The sequence below is a fragment of the Sparus aurata genome, chromosome 11, assembly GCF_900880675.1.
Source record: "Sparus aurata chromosome 11, fSpaAur1.1, whole genome shotgun sequence".
In the NCBI taxonomy this organism is placed as follows: domain Eukaryota; kingdom Metazoa; phylum Chordata; class Actinopteri; order Spariformes; family Sparidae; genus Sparus; species Sparus aurata.
Genome location: NC_044197.1, coordinates 30193811 through 30210858, shown reverse-complemented (window position 1 = coordinate 30210858; position 17048 = coordinate 30193811). Strand labels below are relative to the sequence as shown.

Sequence of the window (17048 nt, the reverse complement as noted above, 5' to 3'; positions counted from 1 at the left end):
AACTCAATTAATCAGGAGATGATTAATCAGGAGGCTTTCAGATGTGGCTGACTCAGCACAGCAGGTGGCAGTAACTGATCCATCACACAGTATTTCTACTGCCTGGTAATCAAATCAATGTCAAGAAAGTACAGAAAAAACCTGCATGAGTGTTTTTCCAGCTGGAGGGAAACGGATCAATCAGCAACACTCAGGTGAGGATGTGTGAAGAAAACCATCTCACAGTCAGAAGAGCACCAGCAGAGCTGCTGGGTGTTCATGAGACCGAAGCTCAAGTTTGATAATCGATAAAGGGACACACGCTTCATATCGAGCATCGAGCCGAAGCAGTTTAAAGTTTTCATCAGAGTTTCTACAGTTATTAAACAAAAAAGTCTAATGCTTTTTAGGACCTTTTCAAGATAACGTTTAAGCATTGCATGCCAGTGTTATGGTACAGTTTGTAGTTTATATGTGGTCTTGTGCAGAGGTAGCTTTTACATAGAAATATGGCTATTAGAGTGAGTTATGTTTATCTACATTTTGCCATCAAGTGAAAACTAGAGCAAAGAACTAGATTCAAATAAAAAATAACTGAATGCAGGAGTGTTATGCATAAAAGTTTTTCAAATTTAAGACCCAATACTGACAAAATCTAATTTCAGACAATTTAAGAAAATAATCAGCAGAGTAACTAATAAATGGCGCCACCAAGGAGGTAATGGTTTCAATTGTGTCCGTCTGTTGGTTTGCTGGTTTGTCAGCAGTATTACAGAAAAAAACTTCTAAACACATTTCCACCACATTTCCTCGGATGGAGGATGGGTCTCAGCCCAGAATAGACCTCATCAACTTCTGGTAAGGATCCAGATGAACGGATGGATCTGGTGAATCTTTTTTCCACTGTTGTTTTACATTTCAGACAGGGTGTTTTTTGACATTTTCTGTCATTTCTAGGGTGAATAGTGCACTGATCTTAATGAGAAAACCCCCCCACAGACGTATTAACGTGGCTGGGATCTATAAATGAATACAACAGAGGGAGTTTTATATCTTTCTATTATAGCAGCAGCCGCTGATGGGACCCTCTGCTGCTGCATTTTATGGCACAGACTCTATTTCAATCTCTGCAAGGAAAAAAAAACATCCATTACACCACAAATCATTGATATGAAAAAGGAGAAAGACACCATTGATTTAGTGTTCATATGTCCAAATATACACACGCTGAACACACACTGTTATACGCTTTTGTAGCAGCAATGACTCCCCGTTTTTACTTCAAAGTACCCTCTAAATCAAATGTTAGTGGCCCCACCTCGCACCTTATTCAGCCACCTCTCCTCCTGACCACATAATTGCTTTCAACAATTTCAAAGAAAGAATTCTGAAGGTTTCGAATCGAAGGAACAGTTCAGAAGAACCGCGGTGTGCTGTAAGAGCCCACTCACTAATGATTTTCTGACAGGCGACGCTGTGTGGCTCTCAATACTTTGATGAAGCTTGAACTCTGGAGTTTGACCACAGTCCAGCAGGACTTCTAATGTCAGCTGTCGAAAATGAAACTAGGTTTTATAGTAGAGTGCAGCACATTTATCCAATTAGACTATATACTGTACTTCATAAACTTCAATTCAATCCTGAAGTGTTCTTCACGTTTTTATGTAAATGTTAAATGTACTTTCATTTCTATACTGCTTCCTCCAGTCTACTGACATTCACATTTACCGATTCAATGACACAGAAGGCAGGTTGCAAGTTGCCAGCCTGGTAATCAGGAGCAATTTGGGGTTCAGCATCTTGCTCAAGGATACTTCAACATGCAGCCAGAGGAGCCAGTTAATCCAAGGAGTGACCTTACGATTACTGGATGAACTACCCCACCTCCTGAGCCACAGCCTCCCCTTCTTCTCAGTAAATCATTCCACATTCTGTTTTGAACAAATAGCTTCACTGGGTGCAACTAAACAGGTGTCCATTATATTTTGACAAGGGGAGTTAGTGTGAAGGACCCAGATGAGCAGCGGCGTATTTTAAAGAGCCTTGTGAATTGCGGGCTGAATCACAAGCTACAAAACAAACTGCTCTTTGAACAAAATACCAAGATTCATCAGGGATTCTGACACAGAAAATGCTCTAGGAAGTCCTTCAGTGTCTCACAGTTTGGTTTTAACGCGTCAATCAGTGCTGTGTCTAACAATGTAGGACAGTCTGTTTAATTAAGCACATATTTCACTTTTTAATGTCCCCCATTTTATTGCTGATGTTTTAATGAGAACCTGACAATGTAGCCTAATGATGTCCTCATTATGATGAGATCTCTACTAAAATTCTTATTCTTTTTTTATTGCTATGTATGCTGAAAAACTAGACTTTTGAATAACCAACAATGCTTGTTAATGTTTTCAGTTTTTTTTTTTAAAGGAACAATTAACTACTCACCCCCATGCCAACGCAACATCCAGTAAAGTTCCATATTCCACAAAAATATTCGCTTCACAACTAAACTGTATAAACACAGTTCCAAGAAATATTTGTTCTGAAATTGTTTAAAACATAATGAGAACATAAAGTAAAACATACAATGGCTTGAAAAGCTCTGACGTAATAAAAGTCTCAGGAAACTCAGAGAGCCCAAATGGATTTGTAAAGACATTTAAACCCTCTTTATTGTCAAACTCTGAAGCTGCTATGCTGGAAGTGTTAGCATGTTCCCCATCTGAATTCAAACTTGTGTTCCCACCTGAGACTGGGTGCGTGCTAACGCATTTAGTTTAGCAGCTACAATGAAGATGTTTAAAAAAATGGAACCACAAAGGATGTAAATAACCTTTATCTAAAATCAATTTGGGATCTCACACCTTTTGGTGATTTGAATACACAGGACGAGCTGTGCAGAGCAGATTTTATTCATTTCTCTCTATTTTTTTTTTAGTTTTTGAAGCTAAAAAACCCCCATCAACTTCAGTTGTTTAGAAGTACACTAAGCCGCTGTTTTGCTGTGAAGCTCCAGAAATGTTTTGTGGACTACGAAACTTCACTTCACTTTCCTTCATTATGACCTAGTTAACTGTGAATTCAAGTCATCAATTTGAATTTTGCGTAAATCTGATTCAGACTTATGCTACATTACATATCAAAATACAATTTCATATTAAGATTTTTAATATCTATTTTGACAGTTGATTAACCTCTTCATTATCTTATTTTGGAGAGATTTAATAGTTCAAAAAATTGTCTGTTTAACAAAAAAATGCCTCTCATCTGTTTCCAGGTGGTCTTCAAACTGCTTTTGTCCTCCAAACTAGAACATATTTGGCAGAGTGACTGAAATCATATCCATCTATTCACTTCTTAATGCACTAATCAGTGGATTGACAAATTTTACTCTCCTTACTTTTAATCAAAATATAGATTTTCAAGTATACACTATTATTATTGAACTTAACATTAAGTAAAAAAAAAAGGTTTTTATGGACAATAACCTCTTCTTTAAACCTCTGATAAAGCTTCTGTTCTTAAAACAAGCTGATCATTCAGACTTTTATCAGGCTTTTTCCATCTCTCCTCCCTCACTGCTTCACCCCGTTCTGCTGTTCTTTCTTCAACTATACACCCGTTCTCATCAAACTCATCAGTCCCTCCACACTCTAATAAGGAACCACTGAGGCGGAGTGAGACAAGATGCCTCCAGCCTCCATCCCAAGGCCTTCAGTATTATTTCCACTTCAGCTTCCTCCTCTTCCGCAAGACAGGAAAACAAAATGCCGAGGAAAACAGTCATCTGCTTCCATTATCCTTTCACTTAACAACAAATAGAGGTGATCCCAGATTTTGTTCTGCCAGGCCGCCTCTGCAGTCCTCATTTGTAAAGACTGACACCCTGATGATGACTTTAGTGGTGTAATTTACAGGTGACAGGTTCCCATCTTGAGCTGTGTAGGTGAGCAGCTTGACTCGACATATGCTGCCCAGCTGACAACTCTAATAGCACATCAGCCACTCTGGCATGGTTTATATGGAGGCCTTGGGAGCAAGTGTCACATCTGACCTGATGCCGTTCATGTTAATAGTCTTACTGAGCTGCACTGTCTGGTAAAAGAATACTGAACAATCCCATGAATACACAGTAGCTAACAATGCAAAACAAAAATGAATCTTCAAAAAAAGTCAGACCTTAGTAACGTTGTGGATGGCAGCAGAAACAAACCTCCCTGAGCAGGAATGGATAAAGAAAAGGGTCATTTGAATGGCAAGTTCAGCTTTAAAGCCCTGCCAGAGGGTTCTATCCTCAAAAACAAAGTTATTTGCAACTAATGTCGATGTGAACTGAGTTTTGTCGAGCCTCAAATACCACTTGCTGGCCGAGCACACAGCTGATGCAGAGAGACACCCTGCTAATGAGTGGCTACAGTTTGCAGACCGATTAAGATTATTTAGTTAACCTTTACAAGTGTAAAGTTGGACACTACATTGTGTTAGTATTACTATGGAATGTTATGTGTTTTCAGCATATTCAGTACTCAGTGCAAACAAATTCATGATATTTCCAAGAGCCAAGGATATTGCAGAAATTGGTCTGCATGTTACCACTCTAACAAGAACAAGTATTGAAAGGGTTTCTGATTACAAATATTTTGGTATCTGGTTGGATCAGAAACTTGCATTTAAATTTCATATCAACACACTTGTTAGCAAGTTAAAACAAAAAATTGGTTATTTATACAGAAACAGAACCTCTTTCCCCATGTTCTGTAGAAAACGGATCACTGAAGCTGTCTTTTTATCTTTCCTGGATTAAGGTGAGGTTCTGTAGTTCTGTCTCCACTCTTACTTCACTAGACTCAGTTTATCACTCCGCCCTCAGAGTCATTACTGGTCACTGTTATTCCACTCATCATTTTATTCTATATAAAAAAGTAGGGTGGGCACCTTTTATAGTAAGACGTGACAGCCATGGGTTTCTGCTTCAGTGCTCCATACATTTGGAACATTCTATAATGAACATTAACCTTGATAAAGTTAAACCCATGGTCAGTTTGAGACTTTGATTACAGCCTACTCAGCATTTGAATGTAACTTTTTTTAACTACATGCTGTCCTGTATGGTTATCTGCCATTTAACTTTTATGCACTTCTGTTTTATTTGTGTTTTGTCATATTGCTTCTCATCTGTTGTCATTTTTATATACCCATTCTGTTTAGTCGCTTTGTGATAATGTTTGTTGTTGCTGTTTGTTATTGCATTTTTGCACCTATTCTGTTTTTCTTATTTGTGCTGAAAATGAGCCCTAAATGATTTTCTCAAGATTTAAATAAATGTTGATTTGAATGAATGAATACTTTTTGAACATACATTACATTTGAGGTGATTCAGAAGACTATTACCAACAGTCTTTGTCATTGCTTTGGATTTCTGCAATAACAATACACACATTTGCATAAGGCACGCATATTTGTCCACTCCTATGTTGACTAAGGTGTATTAAAAACGTAAAAATGTCCCCTTAAGGTACATTTACAGATAAACAGATAAAAGTGAGCAATTAAAATCGTGATTTAACTATGGACAATAATGGGAATAATGATGTTTAAATATTTCAATCGATTGACAGCCCTGATATTAATAATTGTAATATGTGTAGAATGTACGCCTAATTTTGTAAAACAAAGTGCCTGAGTTTGAGCCATCTTCTCTGCAAGAAAACAGAACATTTCTAGTCTGCAGGTAAAGGAAAGATACAGGTCGGTCATATCACTGCACTGGTGCTGATAATGTATTGCCGTATTCTGACTTTAACAAGGTTTTGATAAAGTCCTGCAGGGAACGATATATATATGCATCACCACGGTGGAGGATAATTTCACTGTGGAAATACATTCCTTTGATGCTGTTAGAACCTCATTTTACACATTATCTAATTAATTTTCTATGGAGGTGTACATCACTGCTGTGGCAGCTTTGTAGCCAGACAAACATAATTTAATTTCTCTGTATCACACAATTTCAGGGCTAATGCACAACATGCCTTTTCATGTAATGACTATGTAATCAAGTCATTAAAAATATGTGATGGATGGAAAATTGGCTTAAACTTGGAGAGAAAGAGAATTGCATGAAAGAGAGACTTGCCTCAGTTTTTTTGTTCCTGTATGTAGGGGAGATCACAGGACAGAACTGGTTAAATAGATACGTCTAATAAATAAGAATCAAGTTTAAATGCAAAGGGAACAAAGGACACAGTCAACCAGCCTGTCAGACGGCATGACAATCCTCTTTTAGACCACAATTCACCGACAATTATATGACGATACTCCTGTTAAAACTCTATGATGGAAGATCTAAAACCACTTACCAAAAGTGGGGCCGAGACAAAGAACCAATTAAAAAGGTGCTCCACTTGTGTTGCACTGTGGTCGTCCCTTGGTAGAAAAACCTGCTGCTAGCCAATGTTTTCTGCCCTCTTATCTAAGCGTTGTGAAATTGAGGGAGCTTCAAGCAACTCAAATGACTCTTTAATGCTCTAATTAGGCAGCAGCATCTCTCTTCCATTTTATTACTTTCTTTGTTCAAAACTGGTCCCCAGAACAGAAGAGCGCCCGAGGACAGTTTTCATTCTCCCAACTCTTTTTCTCAGGTTTGACAGTTTTGCTGGCTAGTTTCCTGCAATCTCGTCAGTTCTTTACGATGCAAAAGCCATCTTTATTTAACTGATTTCAACAAAACATACCCAACTTACAGTATGAAGTTCACACAGCTCTCTGTTATTCTTCCTTCTCTTGTCTAAAGGACAACTGTGATTCAACCTACATCTGAGCTTGAACTGTATGTTTCCTGATCAAAATAACTCAACAGACTGCTTCATAATTCTAAAAGTTATGTTGTTTTTAGACCTCAGAATGCAGAAATGATCCATTATCACTAAAATGGCACTTCATATGGAGATAAAATGAAGCAATAAGAAAAATCCGGTCCTTGTGGATTACCTCCTGATCTTGTAAAAATTGGAAGATAAGGCTGTTTAAATGACACCACTTCCCTTTCACACAAAAATGACAAACAGTGACTCTCCCACCCTTGGTGTAAGGGGATTATGACTGTTGGCGTTGTGACTCCACAGGGCTGGCTGCTGAGGATGTGCTCTTCACACAGGATTACCATCATTGCATTCCCTGCCCACGCCACGTCCCTTTCATGTGGAAGTGTTTGAAAACTCTCCAACACTGGTTGCTCTGGTTTTATCTCCTTTTTGGAGGGAGTAAAATGAGGGAGGGAAATGACCATTTTGCAGGTGCAACGATACGGGATGCCATTAGAAATGCACTTAACACTTGTCATGCGGCGAGAGAGTGCTTGAAGAGCTGAGAGAGAAGCAGATCCAAGGAGAAGTGCCGGAGAAAGGAATGGAGGGATAATGAATGGCAAGAGACAAACCGAAGCAAAAAGAAGGATGGAACGAAGATGTGTTTTAGCCATGAAAAAAGGAAGGAAAGAAAATAAAGGACAGAGGAATGACTAAAAAGAGAAACAGAGAAGGAAGGTGTGAAAGCCACGAGAAAATGATGATCTGTTGGAATGAGCACAGGAGTAAATAGGGTAGACATAAATAAAAGGAGGACGAAAAGAAAATGTCCAGAGGGGAAGTATCCAATAAACATAAGTAGGAGGAGTAAGTAAGGAATGTAAGGAAGGAAATGAAGTAAGAAAGGACTGAAGGAAAGATCATTAACTGAGATCAGTGGAGACAGACACAGAGAGAGGTCAAATTTCATAAAGAAGCTTCTGAAGAGCAAACTTCATCTTGCAACAGATAGCTGATGAACTCCCTCTCCCTTCTCACTTCTACTCGTCCCTGAGTGAGCTTTGATTAGCGTTGGCCAGCTTGCTCAATTACCATTATTCACTGTGACCTCTGCTCAGGTTCTTGCAGCAGGGTTGAACATGAAGAATATTGTTCCAGTTTCCAGGTCTTGCCATGACGTCACCGTCACTTTCATCAACACACAGGTGTGATAATAAAAATGATAACTACTTCATCCTTTTAAAGTTATTTCTGCCATAATACGCAGTGATGGAAAAAAAAGCTGCCAACATTCAACATCACTTTGACATGCAGAAGGTGAGATTTGAAAAAAAAAAAAAAACATCTGCAAAGTTCAGACAGAAATGAAAGAAAGAGATTAAACTTCCAATTATCAATCTGCTGATTTGCATCAAGATTAATCTACCAATCATTCATTTAGCTTGAAAAATACCAGAAAAGAGTGAAATATGGCAATCATAAAGTTCACAGATCCCAAGGTTTTGATTGCTCTGTATGACAAATAGCTACACACAACAAAACTGACATCACATTTTTACCTGTTTTGTAATGACTTGTGTGTATTGTTTAATCCCTGTTTCCTGTGTTGATGAAGGTCAAGGTCTTACCCCTGAATTCCACAAGATACGTGTTCACTGCGTTACGGCTCTTGCACGCAAGCGGAGCTGATAGATTTCAGCAATTCAGCTGAATTTGGCACCGAGCAGAAAGGAAGTCACGCACCGAAACAACAATATAACATCAGGTTACTTTTCAAAATAAAACACTCTGTTTTGACACCAGCCCACAAATCTCAATTTAGAGACAAACACAAGCTCTTCTGCTAATCCCTCAGTCGGGAACACTTCGTGTTGTTGTTCTTATAACACAGACCTATAACTGTGGTCGCGAGTGATTTTTTGATTATCGTGGGAACTCCTCAGTCTCCTGACGACAGCTGTCGACCATACTGCGCCGTAGCGGACTCAAAACACAACTGGTGGGGGTTACTGGATGGAGGAGCAAAAACGAACCGGAGCCGTAACGCAGCGGACACGTATCTGGTGGAATCTCGAGGTCAGTCATCCAGTTCATAGTTATTTTAAAAGCAGTATTGTAGGCAACAGGACTTGTTTCAGTTTCTTGAAAATATTTCACCTCTCACCAAAGAGGCTTCTTCAGTTCTAACTGGAGGGGAGTTGTAGGCTTTTAAACTCTGTGTGGGAGTGTCCTTACAGAGTCATTAAGGACACATTTGAACTCTGAGTTTCAGAGTCGTTAGGGTCACTTGTTGGTCGTTGAACCGACCACATTTCATATGGGTTGCTAGGGATAGATGAGCCCAGGTGTGAATGGTAGTTAAGCTGTCTGGGGAGGGAATTTGTAAGAGCACTCCCACACAAAGTATAAAAGCCTGCAACTCCTCTCCAGTTAGTTACAACTGAAGAAGCCCCTTAGATGAGAGGTGAGATATCTTCAAATAACTGAAACAAGTCCAGTTGCCTACGATATAGCACTTAGAATCCCTATTTCTTATGTATTCCTGGGTTGTGTGAGGACAATTAAATCCTGGACATGAATCACAGAATTTGACAATAAAAAAGAAAATGACTAGAGAGGTAATTTTAGCATGTGAATATGACAATTGTCTATTGCAGAAAAGAAATGATGATAAGAATCAAATCATAAACAGGTTTGGATTTCATGAAAATCTCATAACATTAAGTAAAAAAACAAATCAGTCTTTGTTTATCACTGTTGTGTGCTGTTGCGTTGGCACTGACATTATTATGGCAGAGCTGCACTCAAACCTGAGAACTGTGAAAAATCTGTTGGGGCCTGCTGTTTCAGACAATCAAGTCACAAACAAGACTGGCTTTTACATAACTAAGACGGATTCTCATCCTGTGAGACGTTTCCAACAAATAGTTTCACTTGAAAAGACAGAGAAGTAAAACTAGAACAATAATGTTCTGGTGTCAAACTGAGGCAAAGACACCAGGGAAGGCCTTGTTGTTTTGAACGAGTAACAAAGTTCGTAAGACTCAACACTAAAAAACACACAAATTAAGCTGTACAGACATGCCGGCCATGTAATCCTTCTCTTCCTCCATGTCTTCACCCACCATGTGCAGAACTAATCAGCTTTATCCTTTCAACTGTTCGACCTTCAGTGGTGGAGCAAGCTAACCCTCATTACAGCTGCTTAGAAGTAGCCTCAGGCAAGTTTAGTTTAGCATGAGGGGGAGTTTGACAAAGAAGTAAGGGAAAAAAAGAGGGGGACTAGAGATATTCGTTTCTGTTTTTCTGTGCACATACAAATACAGTTTCGTTCTTCCTCCTACTAAACACTTGATCTTTAACTTTGGGTGGTCCTCAAATCACTGATATCTTCAAGAAAAACAGTGTGTTTGCATGTGTGTTTCAGTGTATGTGTGCATGTGTATACATGCATGTGTATGTTACACAGTTACACAGTTACACAGTGAACGAAAAAAAGGGTCATGGTCCAAACTACAGCTGCTTTTGATTGCACTCATTCTTAATAAATTGGCTTTAACTAATTCTAAGCAATTAATTCACTTGATTTGAGAAAGAAAAAGAAAAAAAAACTCTGGGAACACATTAACAAGTAAGAAGTGTTACTTCAAAATACTATATGGTGCAGCAAAGTATTTTTGATTAATCTGTTTTCCTTTTTCTGCTCTGACTAAGTAATCACTATGTAGAAAAAAGAAATAGGCCAAAGTCACATCTTCAAATATCTCATTATGGCCAGTTATCTATGTTCTCACTCCAGTCTCATCAATTACGCTCTACTTAAAGGTTGAATATGTAATATGCTTATTAAAAGCTATATTTTTTCAAAAATAATACATCCACGGGGCGTTTAGAGGGGCGCAGATTAAAAGTAATGCATTTCCTTGAAAAATTATATTTAGTCTGAAATAAATAATTTAAGAAATTTTGACGGGTTCGACAATGACTTCCTGTTTACATCGTACCAGCCAAATAGCAGCCGGCATTGTGGGTTGCCAATTTCGCAACCTCGGCAATGCTCGGCAAAGCTCGGCACAGCTAGGCTGACACTGGGTAAAATGGCGGAGTCTGCAAGCTCTTCAGAGCCCCAGCGAACGGTGCGTTATCTGTCCCAGCAGCTGAGTGACCGGAGAAGAGCAAAAACCAGAGTAAATATCGGTGAAGCATACGCTCGATGGACTCAGGTAAAGGATTTCCACGGCATCAAAACACACGCGGAAATGGCGAACTTTCTCCTGGATCGGTAAGCTTGCTAACTTAGCTAACGTTACCTGTCGGTCAAACTCTTCTGCTATACTTATTTTCATTATATCAAGTTGATCCTAGATATGAGAATACTGATCGTGACCCATCGACCTCCACACCCAGTAAACGGAGGAAACGGAGGCGGCTCAATCCTCCTGCCCTGTCCAAACCTGGCAGCCCGACCACTGGAATTACTTTTTTGTTGTCGCGACTACGATCTTGAGACACTAGATGGCGGCATTCAGCTCATATTCCATATTTCACCTTTAACTCTCTTAGTGTCACTTCTACACGTCCACGGCTCCGTCATCAAGTTAGCATTAATAAAAAGCATCTTCTTGATAGACCTTTACATTATCTATGTGGCCAGGTTGAGGCCTACTCTGGAACTTTTGACCAGGAAAACTGACACAACACTTTGGTGGTCTACAACAAAGAGCCGATTAAATCAGGGGCTTGGGCCAGGTTATTGCAACCAAGGACCAACTCAAACCTCAATTGGCCACCATTTTTAAAAAACAGATGATGTATCCAGAATAAAGAATAAACAAACTATTTCCATATGGACACCAAATCGAAGCGACAGTGGTGCGAGGATCAGTCATATTTGGATGCCAATGTAGGCATACAAAGCCAGGAGCATCACTTGTAAAGAGTCGATGTCGTCCTCTATAGTTGCTCCAACTCTACTGCGACTTTTATGCCTGAGGAAAAGCTAACCGGCTGTTTAAAGGTTCACCGGTCGCTAGCATCAGCCCAGAACAAGCACTCGTCAAAAGACTGACTCCCTTGAGGTTCTGAACACTGTTTTATAAAACACAAGCTTAACTGGTTAATACATCAGGAGCAATTCAGTCTATGTTTAATTACTCAAGTAGTTAAGAACTACCATTGCCAGCCTTAAAGATAAAATCAATGGAAACAGCAGCACATAGAGTTCGACAAATAGAAAAAAAAATAAAAGAAATGAACTTTGGTGGAAACTAATTTAGATGCTGTGTAGAAACTGGTACAACAGCTCAGACAATTCAGGGCCTCTGGGTAAACCTTGCTTAATAGCAAAAGAACCAAGGTCAGACAGAACCACCAAAAGCAGTTTTAAAATCTAAACCAGTGTCTCTGCCAGCTGGCACTGACCTCTTGTTTCATCAAGGTAAAATTAATGGCATTTATGTCTGAGCACGCTCAGTCTGAATGTGTGAGCTGTCAGTTGGAGACAAGGTACAAGGCAAAGGAACAGCTCAGTGTTTCAGTGTTCAGTGTGAACAGCTGGTTTCATCAGGACCCCGGTGTCTGTCTCTGGATGCCGTGAGAATTCAGTGTTTAACTGTGTGGGACACGTTTGGATCAAGAGTGTGTATGCATGCAAGATATCGGGGTATGTCGAGTTGCGAAATTGCAGTGTGCGGCCTTTCGCAAGCAGGTTAACAAACTGTGTGTCTGCGTGTGTGTTCAGGCAGCTCATAAGCCTGGAGCCACGGCTGTCACCCATCACTTCTCAAGCTGGGTGATTGATGTCTGCTGGGTGTATTAACTTTTTTTTTTTTTTTTTTTTGCAGATCCAGATTGGATTGCAGGCAGGTATTTCACTCTTTCACTCTGTCAATCATCATTGAATGTTTCCAACTGATCACATGTTCCTTTTTCACAGTTGGTGCGGCCAGTGACTGCAATGAATACCAAAATTATTTACTGGTCCATACTTTGGATTTCGTATGCTCAGGGATGATGGGAGATTATTTTCCTTCTTTCATTTTTTTTGTTTGTGTGTTGCCTAAAGAAAATTTACACAATTCACACCATAGCAAACTGACCTGAAGTGTCTGTGTTTTTAACTGGACTGGACGGTCTACTTTATTACAGCGCAAGAAGAAATACGTAATGGATAATTGTACTTGTATCCACCATTTTGTCTGTTATTGAAGCACTTGGTTAGCCTTCTCAAAAATCCTTTGCCTCACAAAAGCGCACATTCAGAGTTTGCAAGGATTTTAACAAACCCAGTAATGAAACTGGTAGATGCAGCATTAATATATAATATTTAATCCAAACAAGCATGTCTTTCATTCATTTTTTTTCTGACAAAGTTGTATTATTCTATTGCATTATCATTCAGATGCAGGTAAAGGTACTAAAATAGAATAGAACATGTTTTGGTACAAGCATTGCTCCCTCTGCTGCAGCAGCTCTGTGCAAAATGCCCTGCTGATTATAGAAATACACTTGATTTTCCCATTGTCTATCTATATATATGTGAGCAGTGTATATGCTGGGTTATATTTACATTTCTATGTGTTGACTCTGGGCTGATGTACTTGTGTGGATGCTTCTACAGTATGTGACTGAGGCGTAGATAATGTACAAACTGTAAACCTTTTTTTTTTTTTTTACCTTGTGGCTATTGTCTGAACCACCATTAGTATACATATATTCAACTGCCGTAAAGCACATGAGAATACATCCAAATGTTTCCTTTTCTTTAGAATTACTCATTCTTGAGTTTCTCAGCTTTTTGCCTTTTCATTGATCTTGAAACTGCCTTCACAAACTGCTGCCATGACAGACTTTAGGTGCCATAAAAGCAGAGCACAAATGAAGGAGTCAGTAGTGCTGCCCTCATTGTTCTATTGACTTCAAATTCATCTGTGTGATTTCAGAGAAGGACAAAAGTAGCCCGGGCAACTGTTCCCATGGCAACATATACCACAAGTACCACTCGTTGTGGTTATGACGCCACACCAAAGGTAGGAATCTGATTTCAACACATCTCTTACACCGTCAGATATACAGGTACATATAGATTTATATACATATACTCTTTGGTGTTATTTAATACTACTTGGCTCTGATTTGATTAGCCTTGTTCTCCTGCCAGTGATCCAAATGAAATGACTGTTCATGCAGTTGAAATAAACGGAAGTACATTCTTTACTGACTGACTATTACAAACAACTCCTTAAAGCCTGTTTTGGTTCATACATTCAACATAAATTAATAATTTCAATGGAAAAAAGTTGTGTGTGTGAGAGAGGTTCACCTGTGCTACAGCCACTTGTGTCTGCTGCTGTTGCTGCTGGAGCTGCTGTTGAAGCAGCTGGATCTGGTGGTGGACAGACAGGGGAGCACTTTGTGGCAGCGTGGCTGATGCAGGAAGCAGCATCCTGGGACTGGACATCATCAGGGAGGCCTCCTCTGAAGGCTGAGCAAAAGAGTAGAACTCACTCAGTAAAAATCACAAACAACAGCTTGGCAGAAGCTTATTGCTGCCTTGAAAGAAAGATTCTTACACAATCAAACATTTTATTTTACTTATATTTATCTATATATATTTTGCACACTTTTCAATAAGGATGACACTGATATTTGTCTAATTTTAAGTAAACAAAAATAACAACTACAGCATCAGTTCCCACAACTTCCTAAAAAAGTTTCAAAGTTGAGGATGCAAATACACACACACACAAAAAGAAAAAAAAAATGACTAAAGAATAAATAAATACAATCAGGACAAGCAACAGCATCAATACTATGCCTTAGAGAACAAGTCATCATCAAAACAAGAATCAGAATGTGAGATGTTGAATTGCTGATTAGTTGCACCAGAGTGAGATGAGAATGCAGATCGGCGACACTGAAACACTCCACTCCAACAATAATGAGCCCTGGGACTAAGCTCTCCTTCATCTAATGCTATCAAGCATCCTAATTGTTCCAAGGCTCTGCTAACTTGGTCACACATTGTGCCTACTCTATCATTCCACCAGTCACAAACATTTGTTGTTATGCAGATTTGGTGCCATTTGGTGGCTTAAATTAAGCATTAGACACTTTTAGTATTTGAAGGTAATTATGAACTCCGAGCTATGGACATCTAAAAGTGGGTAAAAACCAATTGTATCTGAAACCGCTATGTTTAAAGCCAACACTGTGGCTTTGTCCAAATGTTTCCCCTCAATCACATCCTTGGAGTGGCCTGTAAAAAAGAGGTGCACATTTAGTCAATCTGGATAAGCCAAATTTTGTTACTCTATAATTTATTGTTGTTTTGGTCAAATGAAACAGAGTTCACTGTGTGATGGTAAACACATTTGATTCATGAAAGGAGACTGGACAAAAAGGTAATGGACGTATATCATAATTATTTAAAAAGCCCATCAATGTCTGGTTAACATTGAAGCACTAATGTTGGCAAGTTTTTACAGTTTATAAACAAGAAGTATTCAAGCACCGGAGGCATACAACTGTGTCAGTGAACTGTTCCTGAACTGTGGCGTTGAAAAATGGCCAGAATATTCCTTTGCAGAATATTATGTCACAGTAAAGTGGACATTTGACCTTTCAAGTCTAAAATGCTATAACGTTATTTTAACATCATATTATGAGACATTTGTGAAAAAAATGTTGTTATAATCATCATCCACACTGTTGAGTAATGGCCAAAAATGTGTTTGTTTTTCAAATTATTTTCAGTGACCTTTGACTGCTGTATTCTAATAATTTCAAAATTAAGTCCCATGGAGTTTTTGTGCCACATTTGAAGAATTTCCCTCAATGTACTTCTTAGATACAGCATTCACGAGTATTGAATCAGTTCATCCTTGAGTCACAGTAGAAATTTGTTCCAAATTTGAAAAGAATTCTCTTAATACGTTTCTGAAATATTGTGTTCATGAGAAAGGGGTGCCATGAGATTCCAATGACCTCGACCTTTGAACTTCAGTCAGCAAAATCTGACAAGTTCATCCTTTAGTCCAAGTGGACATTGGTACCAGAAATGTACCAAATTCCCTTACAGTGTTGTTGAGGCATAGTGATCACAAGAATTGGCCGGATAGACGCTCCATTGTTGAGGTCCAGCATTTCTGAAACTGTTTATGGCTGCCAAGTCTTGACTACTGAGTCCCTGACTGAATCCAGACTAACCAGACTGTCACATAGCTAAGAGGAACGCAAGGTGCTTTAAAGTGACTGGATGTTGCGTTGCCGTATGGGGTTGGCAAACAAGTAGACACCTGATTAAATTGAACTTGAACCCGCCTTCAGGAATCTGTGCCAAAATTCTTCACCATCTGTCTCTCCTTAAGCACCTTCTGGTGACACACGGACAACGATGAACACACACAGACACACTCAGTCCATGAGAGGAATGTATGAGTGATGGTCTGTCTGAGCTGGATCTTTTAGGTTAATGAGAGAAAATTATCCAGGTTGACAAGTTGTTCAGGGCCATCACATAATGGATAGCAAGGCAGAAATCAGTGTGTGTGTGTGTGTGTGTGTGTGTGTGTGTGTGCGTGTGCGTGCGTGTGCGTGTGCGTGTTCACACTTAAAAAGAAAAGAGCAAGGGTAAACTTGTTGGCAAACACTCCTCAGATGTATCATCATGTAAGATCACATTAAAAGTAACTCACTTCCACTTGAGGTGCGTCTTTAGAGAGAAACACATCATTCACCTTTAGTTCTCAGAAGCTTCTTGCAGACACAGAACTAAGACTCAGTCTGTAAACAGTGTTAGTGTGTTGGCTTTGAAACCATCAGTCATGTCAGGCTAACAGGGAAGGTTCAGTAACTGGAAGAGTGAATAAGATGATTCAGATGGGTAAAGATGTTTCTTTACTCATCCATGACTGGAACGGGATATTTTTGTGTGGACAAAAAAAAAAGACATTTGAGAATGTCAAACACAGATTGCTCTGGGAAATATCCATCGACATTTAACCAATTTCTGACATTTTATAGACCAAACAACTAATCAAATAGAGAAAATAATTGTCAGGTGCAGCCCTAAATTTATAAGTGTCTGACAAACTGTAGGTTGTTAAACTTTTGAAAGCAATGAAGACCAACAAAAACCAAAAGAAATAAGAAAACAACACAAAATAATGCAAAAAAAACCAACAAAAAAGTGGGGTTTTTTTTAGAAAAAACAGACATTAAATATAGTTGTATAACATCAAGAGTATTTCTAATACCACTGGTAGT

The 17048-nt window shown here is 39.0% G+C and overlaps 1 protein-coding gene across 1 annotated transcript in view; it reads right to left on the bottom strand.

Annotated features, from left to right (window-relative positions):
- LOC115591073 (carboxyl-terminal PDZ ligand of neuronal nitric oxide synthase protein-like) overlaps nucleotides 1-17048 on the bottom strand; it is a 107733-nt gene that overhangs the window by 10864 nt on the left and 79821 nt on the right. Inside the window, exon 6 of the mRNA XM_030432708.1 lies at nucleotides 14104-14265. Coding sequence (XP_030288568.1) covers nucleotides 14104-14265 — 162 coding nt within the window. The remainder of the gene's footprint in view (nucleotides 1-14103; nucleotides 14266-17048) is intronic.